The following is a 13,827-nucleotide window of genomic DNA, read 5'->3' on the forward strand; positions in this document are numbered from 1 at the left end:
CTCCTCCACGCTCCAGGTAACTATACTTGTGATGTCACCCACTATGGATGTGACGGCTCTGAACACAGTAGCTTACTACACAGCTATCATGCTCTTGGAACATTAGAACAGTAAACATAATTGAAACATGGGAGAATATAACTGTGATGTAGATGCTACAAAGTGCATGCAGGTATTGTCATACTGACCTGTGGGTAGTCAACATGTACATATGGGACACTAACCGCAGACACCGACATCCCCGGGCACATGCAACTACATATGACAGAGGAAGGCAGAATGTCAAGACAACATTCTGTTAGTGTTGTTACACATGATACATACTGTCAGACGTACATAATGCATTCTAAAACCGTAATACATGGCATGTCTGCTGCCTGTCAGCACTACTCAACAATATTAATCTACAATTGTCTACCTAGTATGTTCACCCTGTGCATCAGACAAATATGAGCATGTCCCTGCACTGATGGTGTGGATGACAGGGATGCGGCACAGGCATCATCATATGCACAGGCTGATAATGTTTGCCAGAGGCCTAGGCTGCACCATTGGATGTGTGTGTGTTAGGGCCTGTGATATCATTGGGTGTGTGTGGATGTTATGCGTGTGTGCTGAGGTGCCCTACATTTGTTTTCAGTGTGTGTGTATGCATGCACACAGGTCTGGCATGTGGCTGGCCTACACAGGGGTATTATTGACAGCTGCAGACTGTACAAGGCAGGTTTCACAGTTCACGGTGTCCGGCCATGACCATGTGACCTGCGCCTGTCAGGGGTTGCACAGGCACTACCAGACAGAGGTCCAAATTAGGTACTGTCTGATGACACGTCTACTGGAAACGTGTCCCTGTTGGAACCGTCCAGGACCATGAGCACGTGGCCTGGTGTATCCTGGTGTGGACTGCATAGCACCAGCTGCACTGCTGCTGCTACCGCCACTAAGGGAGCAGGCATGTGCAGTAGCATGTTCATGTAGACCTTCAACAGGTGATGTAGCTGACCTACGTTCACGTGCCCGATGCCTCACTCCCACCAGATCTTCCAGCAGAGACATTCCACACTCGAGGATGGACATGCCACGGTCAAGGACTCCCACCATGTCACCCAATCATCTATCCAAAACATCTGCAAGATGATGGTGAGCATTTGCAAGTGCCTGGAAGTTGTTAGTTAATAAACAGAAAACAGTCCTCTGAAGCCTCAGATTGTCTTTGTTGTGCCATTCAGCATGTGCCTGTGCCTCCATTACAGCCAAAAACATGCATCTGGTGACTTCAGCTGATGTGCTTTGTCCTGCAGGGGCATGTTGGCCAGTGGTCCTCCTACGAGCAGCACTGGGCACATGCTTGTGTGGGACATCACCAGTCAGTTGACTGGGATCATGGTGTGCAGGCACACCTTCCATAGTCTCCACACTTCCCTGTTCCATGCTACCACCCACAAACTGTCCTTCCTCTATGGCCGGTGGTGATGTGGTATGTGTAGGCAGGGGAACTATGTGTGAGGATGAAGGAGAGACAGGTGGAATGGCAACCAATGGCACAGATTCAGCCCCTGACAACCCTGCCTGTGCCTCAATCATACTATCATCATCACTGTTAGAGTCTGTGAGGACACTAACATCAGGTGGACCGCAGGAGGGCAACGCACCTACATCAACACCTGTGAGGGGAAGACAAGAACTGTACATTACAAGTTATACCAGAGTCACAAAGACAGACACACAGACACAGACAGACATACACACAGACACACACACTACATGCAGGTGATATAGCAGATGGCATTCAGCTTAGACAATTATAGTTTCAGCTTAGACAATTATAGTGGTAGTTATCAGACATCCCTGAGTTGCACACAACAGCATGCATGTGTTATAGAAGACGGCATGCACCTTACACAATTATAGTGGTGGTTAGCATACATACTTGTATTGTACCATTTGTGTTAGTAGCCTGTGCCCCAGACCTGCAACACAATGCATGCACTTTGCACTGTTGGACCACACTGCCATGGTGTGTGCAACATACACCACATGTTAACAGACCATCGCTGACCTTTGTATATCTGCCACTGATGCTTTGTGTTGGCCACCGCCCCTATGTGTGAGGATATGAGCAGTAGGGTATGTCGACTGCATACTATGTTTGCCTGAGCCCTAGCTTGCATATCTCCCCCAAAGCAGTGCATGTCTGTTCAACATAATTCCGCCTACCCCTGAGCTGAGTCTAGACATTGAGCATGTAGCTGTACACACATGTTTGACATGGCTGTCCCTACTTTGCAATGGTGCCACAGACCAGCACAGGTTTACAGTACACCAGCCTGCTGTGTGGTGTATGACCTTGCCAGTCACATGTAGTATGACATGTCATCTGCTGAAGTGTTGAATGACATGCATACATCTGTAACACAATGGTGTCCATTCCAATCTACAGTACGTAATGGTGTCCCAATGCAGGGACGTGTTATACTAACATGGGCCTTCAGCTGATGCAGTGTTGTCTGTCCACCCTACAAATATGCAGGGACATACTGCACATTGAGCTGATGTGCATAGCCATTGCAGGGCATCATGTGGCTTCACAAGTGCTATACAGTGTGAGCTACTGACAGTTCATAGCCATGACTATGTTCACATACAATACATATCTAATGTGGAATGTGGCCCACGTCACTGAGGTGAATACACACTAAACCCTAATGTGGAATGTGTGACACAGGTCACAGTAGGGTATACGGAAGACACCCCTGCACATCTGCAACCATATTACTGATGCCAGGCAACTATGCCCACACATGGCTAACTTAGCGGTACTCTATGTCCCACATGCCATCTGTGTACCTCACACACATGAGCAGCAGGCATGACAGTGATGTCTGACACCAGCAAGGTGACTGTACTGTATCTGTGGCCTGATGTGGTGTATGTGTATGTTGTGCAACACATCTATGTATATGGATACTGTATATGTGAATGCTTCCATGTCATGACACACTCAAGATGTTCAAGACATGTTATGTGGTGGTTTCATGTTATACCTACACAAGCTGTGCACAGGCCTGTATGATGTTTGGTGTTTCACATCTGCAATATCACCATTACACAAAGGCCATAGTTGTATTGTGTCGAGCCAATGTACAACAGGGTGTACACACATGTACATCACTTCTACTGTGTATGTTGCTTCATGTCTCTGGCCATCCTTCATGGCCATGTGTACACATGTTCTGTCCATTGGTTGTGATGGCCATCCTATTTCACATAGGTTCATAGGTAGGTACTAGGCTATTGGCCCAAGGGCCTACATAAGACTAGCCAGCAAGGTTCCATAGTTTATGCCACCCAATAAAGTTATTTTCCTGTGCCACTGTCCAGCAGATACACAGCAGTGATCTACGGGGTGTATTTCCTATTTCCCATCCACTCATCAAGGTTTTTCTTGAAGAGTGCTAATGAAGAACTTTGTTTGACATATATGGGTAGTTTGTTCCATAGTATAGAAAGTCATGTCAGTGTTATCCCATATGACATACACCCATAGATGTCATATGCTCCACTGAGGACAGGGTTATGCAGACAAAGGGTGGTATGTATGGGATGTGAGACATGTTTTGCAGAATAGTTGAGCAGTGTTGCACTCAGCCCACTACATGTCATGGACATGTCAGATAGCACATGACATTGTGTGACATTCATAGCAGGGGTATATTCCACAAGGGTGTATCCTGTGGGCCGGTCATACTCCAGCTCCAACACATTTAGAGTGCGTGCACACATATGCTCTCTGTACAGTACTGTTCGTATTCCCAACATGTGTAATGCTGATATGTAGTACCTGTCCCTACAGTGGAACACACCTCCACCATTGTATTGACTCTTGTCCACACATCTGGCAATGACAGTTTGGAAGGGTTAGTGTAGGTGTTTCATATAGTCTTCAAATGTTTCACATGGGTAGACACTGTGATGCATTGCAGGTCTGACCAGTGTCCATTAACAGGACCACCATAAATTCTGTGTACGCGTGTTATGGCAGATAGCATGCAATTAATATGTTCCGTACATTATCAAGCCTGGTAAATAATAATCTCACCTGACACAGGCTGCTGTCGCTGCAAAACACCAGAGGTACCTAAACAGGAGTGTCACAGCAGTAAGATCATTATCCACACCTGTGTGATAGCTACAGGGTGCAGTGTCCATGTTAGCACATAAGCCAGTACAATGCACTATACTATGGAGTATGCACATCTGTGCATACACAGAGTAGCAGACAATGACACTTGGGAAAGTGAGATAACTTCTGATTAGCTTAAGCAATTAGTATTATGGTTCATAAAAACTGCTACAAGATCAGGCCTCAGGAATACGTTACAAGATACTTCACAGCCTGCATCAAATCAATCCAGAGCCATGCTCTTTGCTGAGAACCTAGTTTAATGAAATTCTGTACTAGGTTGAACATTTTGAATACATTGGGCTGTACATATAATGCAGGGTACAAAGGATGCAAACATGTGCATGACTACAGAATCAATGCTGACCTAAAAGGTCTCTTTGTTTACGACCTCCAGAATGAAGCTCAATAGATCGGAATAACAAAGAAATATTAACAGTGAACTCTAATTCTGCTAGCTAGACACACTTTCCCATAGTTGGATCAATACCAACTATGGGCAAGGTCCTGGAGCATCCCGGAAAACATGAACATTAGATTTTATATTTTACTACTTTGTCCATAGACTTTGACATGCTGTTTAATGACAAATGGATGGCAAACATATACCTTGAAGTGCTGTTACCTAGCACATATGGATTTTAGACTGAACCTGCCATTCACAGGTACTACCCTGCCACTGGAAAAGACATGAGAAAAGTAAAAACTCCTTTTCACCTGCTGGAGAAACAGCAACAAAAGCATGTGCCTCAAATTACAATCTCAGAAAGCATACTATCAGTTCTCAATAAAGTCAATCTTCAGTAACAGAAAGTGAAGAAATCATACCCATTTGATACAAAACACCATTATTTTAAAGGAATTGTTTTATTCAGCAGAAGGCTTATCTAAATTTCCTTTTATTACTGGAAGTGAACTTAATTTTTGTGCAATATTTATTTTTTCATCAGTGATTGTGGTGAGTTCCTGAAAAGAAGACAAAAAAATATCAGAGAATATATCAGTGGATATATATATATATATATATATATGTGTGTGTATATATATATATATATATATATATATATATATATATATATATATATGTGTGTGTGTGTGTATATATATATATATATATATATATATATATATATATATATATATGTATATATATATATATCTCATAGTACAAAAATGAGTATGCTAGTCATCTAGTGATGACGAATTGGCATGTATTAAGACTACTATTAAGAATGACCTGAAGTAGCCCTATTATAACTGGCTTCAGTGAATTTTTCACAATCATGAAACGTGGTTATGTCACTGGCCTGCATCAAAACTCGATTAAGTAATCTGGAAGAGGTATTTCAGAGCTGCTGACTCTGTGTGTGTGTGTGTGTGTGTGTGTGTGTGTGTGTGTGTGTGTATAAATGCAAAAAATACAGCAAGCAATAACGTAAGTAACTTGCTCTATCTACAGCATACTCTTACTGTAAGAGTTTTAATGAATGATATTTATCAACAAAATATATAATGTAACATTTTGTAGTTTACAGCAATAGTGTAACCCGGTTATAGTGTTGTTTTGTTGCAGCGTAGCAATTTTTTCACGACTGTATTTTTGTACCATTATGACTGAAGATGTTCATTTCAGTGTTACTGTACATCTCTCTCCCATTGTAATTTAAAGCTATTTTGCGCTCTGTTCTTTATTTTTCTCATCAGTCTGGAGTAGGGTTGCCACCTTTTCAAATGCCCAAAGTGGGACATTTTGGGTACAAACGTCAGATTATGCAGGGCAAACCATACTCACAGCAAGTACAAAGGACAGAACTTCACTTTTATTCCTAAATAAAAGGTTATTCTTGTAGCATTTTAGCTGTTTATTCTGTTTATTATAACATTTAGGTGTTTCAGATACAGAATGGCTGTTTTATGCGACTATTACATAAAATACAGGAAATATTTTTGTCCTAAAATCTCAGGACATTTGCCATTTTTTCAATTTTTTTGCAGTACACAACTGCCCAAAGAGGGACTGTCCCTCGCAAAGTGGGACAGGTGGTAACATAGCTCTCAACCTTCTATCTCCAAAATGAGGAACACTAACCCTCATAATGTGGAACAAATGGGCAAAATGTGGAACAAGTACTAATGGCTTACTAACAACTTCAGCTAGGAAGGTCATAGGATGGTTAAAATATGCTGGTTTTACTTATAAAAAAAGATCTTTTAATGAATTAATATGATTTATTTCTATTTACCATGGATTTCACTTAAAAAATTCCCAAAACTGAATGTGTTGCAAACTGTTTCACTGTGGAACCTTTTGTAACTTCGAGGAACATGAACTTTTTAAGACCCCAAATGAGGTACGTTCCTTGTAATGAGGTACACTTGAGAGGCATGGGTGGTAACCCTAGTCTGGAGCAGTAAACTGTCACAAGCTAGTGTCATAAAAGCCATACTTCCGTCCCACATTTTCCTCCTGAACTGTAATCCTCTCACCGTTTCTTCAAGGAGAAATTTGCTCTTGCAGTTTTTATGAATAACCGTGTTAGCGATCACTGTAACATCAGATATAGTAAAGATATTCTGCCGTGCAAAACCCAATTTAATCCTTTTTGCATAAGTTCTGGTGTAATTGTAACCATGTTCGACTTGATCCATAACCTGTTGGCAGTTCAAGAAACTCAACAATGAGAATCAACAACAGATCTTTGCAAGATATTTTTCTCAGGCAAAAACATATTTTAATGCTATCAATAATAGGTGGGCGCAGACCATTTAAATACCAGTTACTTTAACAGGTTTACCTAAACATTAATGCACCTGCACGAATGGCCTGCTCACCTAGTTTACTTTATGTAACCACTCCACGCACTAACATTATTTTTGTTAATTATATTTTCTGGGGAAAGGCTGGGACAAGTTACTCCCTTTTTAGTATGTGCAGCCTTTGAAAGCTTACGCTCCCTAACCCAGCCTCGTTCTGATGCTAATATGGCGGTGTAGATTGTATTCTGTAATATTGGTGGTATGCGAACACTAGTTCAGTTACTTTCTTTTTCGTTGACAGAGTGCATGTAATGTGAAGCGCTGAAGGAGGCAGGAATGTGTCGGCAGAGGAACTGAAACGCTCATCAGCATCCTGTCACAGGTTTGGTCACGAAGAAAAGGCGCCTGAACAAGTCAGATTAAATACATTTTCTGTGGTGAAGACGCGAGTTAACAGTTTTGAAAATGGTGAGGGAATGTTTTGTAATTGTTTTGCATTTCCCGAGTTAGAACATCTTTGCTTTTATTCGTTATGTTGTTTATTCAAATAATTATACGGATTTTTCTTTGTAGATATGACGTTGCCAAGTGTAGTTTTACTAGCATTTCAAAGCTGTCCTTTCGATTTAAGTTAAGATGTGTTTTTCGGGTGTCTCATATTTGATATGTACCTTTATTACTGTTAACTTTTTCTAAAATGGACATAAACCGTGTATTTTAAAGCCAATGCCAACAGCTGTGGAATGCTTATTTCTTTATGTGGGGTGTTTGTTACCAGACAGCCGGAAGGAGGTGGAAGAGTTCATCATTCATAACAATTGTCATTTTAAGGTTTCGTGTAGGCTGCTCCCACCCTAGTTATGTTTTTCAGGGTGCAACGTATAAATGGTTTGTAGAATTGTGAGCCACTTAAATTGGAGGTAATCTCCAAGTTATTTAGACTGTTATATTCCAAGAGCTTATCCATCTGTACCATGATGCTGCCATAGTTGGAGACTGACTGAGGGCTTGATTTTATACTTTCAGCAAGCCTCTCCTACCATCATAACAGTTGCATGACTTGAATGCAGTAAGGGGAAATGACAGCAGGAACTTGGTTTTAGCAAGTATTCAGAACCGGAAATCGATGCGGTGGATGGGCTGGTTGTCTTATGTTTGTATCGATGAAGTCAAGTGATATTCTGCGATCCCGTTTGAAAATTACTTATTGTACAGACTGGGCACTCACCAAAGCTGCTTTGGGGGCTATCATTTGTTTTGCAGTATTAGACAAAACAGACCAGTCTTTGATTTTATTTTGGAGTATTTTTCTAGGATTCAGGGTTTTTGTTTCTTATCCTTGCTTACTTAATTCTCAAAACTAGTTTGGTGTTGTCCAATGTACATGTTGTAAAAAGAACATTTACTTACACTTTTGGACTAATATAAGCAATGAAGAAACAGGCTATGTGTTTAGCACTATAGGCAGATGGGACCTTATCTGAAGGATGGCACTTCAGGAGAGTATCCCCGCCCCTACACTGCAAAATACAAAGCGAGTTCATGGATAACAACTACAATGTCTGGGAATGCATATCCAAGCACTTGGGAGGTGGGCATATAACCCTTCTAATCTTTATCAGTGGTAAGTTTGCTGCCTTGCTGAACCACTGCATTGCAAGCTTCTTTTTTTTTTGTATTTTGGGCCCAGATTCTTGGATTCTGCCCACCTATCTCAAAGACTTGAGCTTCTTAGTCCAGGTTTCATACTCAATTAACAAACACATTTTAAACAGGCCAAATGCAACTGACTATCTTCAGGTCACATAATCTTACTTTCATGAACTATCTTTATCCAGTCTGTCTGCATCTTTTACTGTACTTCAATTATCACCATCTAAACTCTTTCACCCTCACTTTCTGTCTTCCTCCTTTTGTACGTGTTCTTATCCTGCCTTTGTGTAAAAGCGTTTATCTGCTGTATTTTGAATACTGTATACATAAAGTATATCCGGTAACTGTTAATGCATACTTACTGTCTTTTTCAGTACTAGAATTGTTGCAGTCTGTATTTACTATCCCTGCCCTTTGTCTGTGCTGAACCAGAGTTTGATCCGTTGTGATTACTGTCTTGGTCATTACATTATTTTTGACTTTTGGCAGGATGGTTCATGGGGATGTATTTAAAAAAAAAAACTGTATTAGGGTTCTGTGGAAAACCAGAAGTCTGGATTTCAAAGGCATCTCTTGTAGAGGTGATGTTTAATGGTTTGTAGGCTGTGGGCAGCATTCCTACTATTGAAAGAATGTAGGAAAGTGGCTCTGAATTGAGAGAGGTAGTGATAGTTGATGTAATAACTCAACGGGGTAGGCTGACGCTTCCTTTTTATGAAATGTCGAGTTCATGTGCCTGAAAATACAAAGCGAGTGCATGGATAACAAATGCAATGAAATATTTTGCATCTTTTTCATAGTAATCTTCTTTTTTTTTTTTTTTTTTTTTTTAGTGTTTCAAATTGCTTAGCCTAACCTCACAGATGCATTCTTTGTGCTGCTCAGTGCTAGCGTACTTGAGATGCAGCAGTACTGTTAAACTAATGTATTGGTCTAACAGTGTAGACTACACTGGAACTTGCCTTTTGTTTAACAGTGAGTTTTTTCTGACAGCATTTCTACAGCCTATGAATTTAAGCAATGGCAGAGAAGAGGCATTTAATGTCACAAAAGTTGTATAGTTGTGAACTTGTATGGCTGTTATGGAGGATGATGGTGGATGTATTTAGAATGGTGTATCCATATATAAATTGCCTCCTGGAGGGGAGGGAAGCTGCTTGATCACAGTATGTAGTCAATTCACCTCTTAATATACTTTTAATCACCTTTCACAAAAGTGTTCAGTGAACTTTACATTTCTAATCTGTAGCCAAAGCAAGTTCTGCAGACAATTGCATAACTTATAAATTATTTCACATGATATATTTGAAAAGTGTGTTTGTCAGAAATGAACCAAGTAAGTTAACTACCTAAAATGTTTGCTATCTTTTCTGCTTTTCCAGCTGTCTTGCTTCTGCCTTTTAACAGTGACTGTACTGTCCTTCTCACAATATGTGCTTGGTTAGTCGCATGTTCCCTCCTGGCAGCTAATGGATGGCTCTCGAGAGCAGTACTTTCAGAAGAGACAGATCCAATGTGGTCCCTATTGTACTACAGCTAGCACTGACTTGGTAGAAATGTTTGCTGTTTGTTTGATCTGCTGTTCATAGTTAGTTAAAAAGTAAACATGCAGAACAATTTTATAAAGAACAGCACTGATGTAGGCGGCTTGTACTAGAACATGAAAGTCATGAGCTTCTCTAGTTTTCTACAAAGCTTTCCTAAACATAGCTGAAGCCAGATTTAACTAGAGTTAAAAATTTACTTCAGCATTGTGTTAAATCTATCCAGCAATCCAAATTACTGGCTGAAATGCAATGTCATGGCCTTACCTCCACTCATTTTGCATGGCCAAAGAGATGCCTAACCTGCTGTCTTTTATAATTAAAATTAAGATCTCTTCTCGCACCTATATTACCTTGGCATTCTACAAGGGTCCATATTTGGTTCTCATTTGATTACCATCCACATTTTGAAATTTTTACTGTCCATCGCTCAGCAAGTTTTTACATTGAGGGTGTGGTTATTTAGTGAGTCTGTTCTCTCATGACAGCAAGAGGCGTGGTTTAACATCGTTTTGGAATTCAGAAATGACTCCTCATTGTAGCTGACACCTGAGTAGTACCCTTTTTCATGGGGGGGCAGTTTTCCTTGATTCCTCTCTGACCTGATCAGTAAGCTGTAAGTTTCAGGCGTATCTGTATTCTACATCTTTCTGAGTTACAAATGCCCAACTCTTGTCTTGATCATTTTCAGTAATTTACAGAACTCCATCTCTTAATTTCCTCCTTTTGGGGTCACCTAAGATGACTAGGTTTACATTTGTACTTGTGGCTGATTTCTGGATATAGAGTGGATACATAATAATTAGTTGACGTGCTGCATCATTGCAGAGTGCTAAATCTACTGTTATGGTTTTGCTTTTGTAAAAGATTTTGCCTGGGTTTTATTTTTCAGCTGTGGCATAAGTAAGTAAATGTCTCAGCAGCCCAAGCAAAGTGAAGTAAATGCATCCAGGATCATTCATTGTGAGTATCCAGGACCATTCATTGTGAGAGAGTGAGGGTTTCTGTGTTTACCAGGGTCCTTTTTTACTAGATGATGGTTTGTGCAGCAGTAATTTTGTGGTTACCTTTCTGAGTTAAAAGCCATTGCGTGGCCACATCTTACTTTCAAGTTATCCTATAGGCCTTTCATCCTGTTGTTTTATGTCTTTGCTTGGTCTACCATCTTTTACAAGTAACGCAAAGGAAAAAGAACCCAAACTTGTACTGTAATAATGGAAACTATGCTTAATAACATTTTGTAGTGGTGTCAGCGATGTGAATCCAAGTGCTTTTATCTCCAAGATTGTGAGAGGGAAAGCTGGTAGGTATGTTGCAGTTGTTATACCATACAAGGCTTTCTGCAGTGACAGCTTAAAAAGCCTCAGCCTCTAATTTAGTTATGTGCAAATATGGGTGGAAGCCGGGGAGAATTGCATACTTTTTAGTTATAATTGTCTGATAGGGAATTGCTTTGAAGTTCCCTCTGTACAATTTGATAAACAATGTACCTTGTTTAGTGTGCTTTCCCCACAGTATGATTAACATTTAGCAGTGTGGAATGTTGCTGTCCTTCTGTTGGCATATATTATTAAAATTCCTGTTTATTGTCTGGCAATAAAGTAAATAAACCAACGTAGTAAATAATTTTGTGGAAATGCTACCAGACATTTGGACAAGATATAAAAACCCATGAAATGGCATTAAAAAAGGCAGCACTTAAATTGTACAGTGTGTTTGAAAAGTAAGAAATGAGAACTTGGAAAAGTTCACCAATGCTTAACCCTAAGACTGTCTAATTAATACTATTGAAATTAAACTTTCATAAAAAATATATATAAAAATTTGTTGGGAGCAATAACACTTCATTACCCTGTGAACAGTGATAAGTTCTGCTTTGTCCGTTTTGAACTATTAGTGGAGAACCAATATTGCCTTTTGCAGTTTAAATGAGTTGGCGTGTGTTTTGTCTAATGCTGCTAAAAGTTTTGATATGGATTGCTAATCTAGTAATGTCCCATGATGTAAATATTTCCCCCACAATTAGGTTATATTTCCTGGAAAGTGCCTCTGAATTGATTTTTTTTGTTTATTTAATCGCCATCTTATTTCCATTGGGCATGAAAGTCAGATTATGTGCATTGCATTATTTTCTCATCTTTAATAACATACCTTGCAGTTGCCACCTCACAGCAAAAGGTTCTCCGATTCGATCTTCGGCTGGGGTGCCTTCTGTGCAGAGTCTGCATGTCCTACCTGTGGTCGCGTGGGTTTCCTCCGGGTGCTCTGGCTTCCTCCCACATCCCAAAGACATGCTGTAAGCTGATTGGACACTCTAAATTGGCCCTAGGTGTGGGTGTGTGCGTGTGTGTGCCTTCTGTGGAAGGTTGGGTGCCGGGCTGGCAACTCGACACAGTAAAACTCCATTGCCAATCATGAGCGGACAGGTGATCCGCTGTGGCGACCCCTAACTGGGAAAAGCCGGAAGAAGAATAATATACCTTGCAGTCATATTTTGGAACTGATATTTTGGCATATGCACTACATTTCTGAAACACATTTACACAATATTACAAAAACTGAAATTGTTTGTATCTGCTGAGCAACCTTTTGTAGTGTTGACTGTGCATGGATTTCCTGAATGTGGCATTATTGTGATGGTAGTTATCTTCCCTGCACTTTTCCTGTTGAGTATTGGACTTGTTCTGAATTATTTGCTATAGGAATATACAAGTTAAGGATAACGTCTCCGTGAGCTTTCAGAGAAATGTTCATAATGTTAGAATCCAGCTTCTTCGTAGGCTGTTCTACTGAAGTAGTTCCAATGTCACTGAGTGACCTTTAAGGGTTTGCAGTATTTGGAGAAAGACGGCAGCTCTCTCTCTCTAGTCACTTGATCATTTAACCATTTTTGTAATATGTTGTCTTTCAGGCAGTATCTTTTTAAGGATAGGATCCAATATGGAGACATTTTTAGTGGCTTCACAAACCTTAAGAAATTCTGTTTTTGGAACCTTCTTGTCATCCATACCTCTCAACTGTCCAGGTTTTTGCCTCATATTTTTGAACTGTTCCTCATAAAACTTGTGGTTTTCTGGTAATCCTGAGGACTGACATCACTAAATTTAATGGGATGCATTTGATTTTCAGACTACATATCCTTTAGAAAATGCACACTTGGCACAAATTTTGTTCTGGCAACTTTCCAGCAGCAATATTTAAAATCTATCCCTGTTTTTAGGCCATTGCCCCCCCCATCATTTAGGCTTTGTCCCGATCTCTTGCACCAAGACGTTGAGAAGTATGCATAAAGCAAAAATATTGTAGAGATGTCCTTTTTGAAAATGCATAGAGAGGAAGTGGCAGTATATCCCCCCCCCATGGACCCATCTTATATGCATACCTCTCAATGTCTTGGAGGAAAAATCTGGGCAAAGACCCAAAAATAGGGACACTTTAAAAAAAAAAAAATATTGCTCTTACAAACTTAGAAAGTTGGTAGACTAGCATGCTTTACATTAGCATGACTTTTTTGAAGGCTCTGAAGTCTGAAAATCAAATGTCTGCCATTATTTTCTGATTTCAGTCCTCAATGATTTGCCAGTGATGTGCCAGAAAACTACAATTTTATGAGAAATGGGCCAAAATTCTGGACATTCTGTGAAAAACTGACAGTTGAGAGCTATGCTTGTATGCCAAAAGGGGAGAATA

General features: G+C 40.2%; 1 protein-coding gene across 1 annotated transcript in view; it reads left to right on the forward strand.

Annotated features, from left to right (window-relative positions):
* Window positions 1–6,724: 6,724 nt before the first annotated feature.
* Window positions 6,725–13,827, forward strand: part of LOC122788139 (glia maturation factor gamma) — a 515,865-nt gene continuing 508,762 nt past the window's right edge. Inside the window, exons 1-2 of the mRNA XM_044055132.1 lie at window positions 6,725–6,934; window positions 7,242–7,408. Of these exons, the coding sequence (XP_043911067.1) occupies window positions 7,406–7,408 (3 nt within the window). The 5' untranslated portion in view covers window positions 6,725–6,934; window positions 7,242–7,405. The remainder of the gene's footprint in view (window positions 6,935–7,241; window positions 7,409–13,827) is intronic.

Source organism: Protopterus annectens, chromosome 1.part0 (genome assembly GCF_019279795.1).
Source record: "Protopterus annectens isolate FY-2018-M chromosome 1.part0, PAN1.0, whole genome shotgun sequence".
NCBI classification, from domain to species: domain Eukaryota; kingdom Metazoa; phylum Chordata; order Ceratodontiformes; family Protopteridae; genus Protopterus; species Protopterus annectens.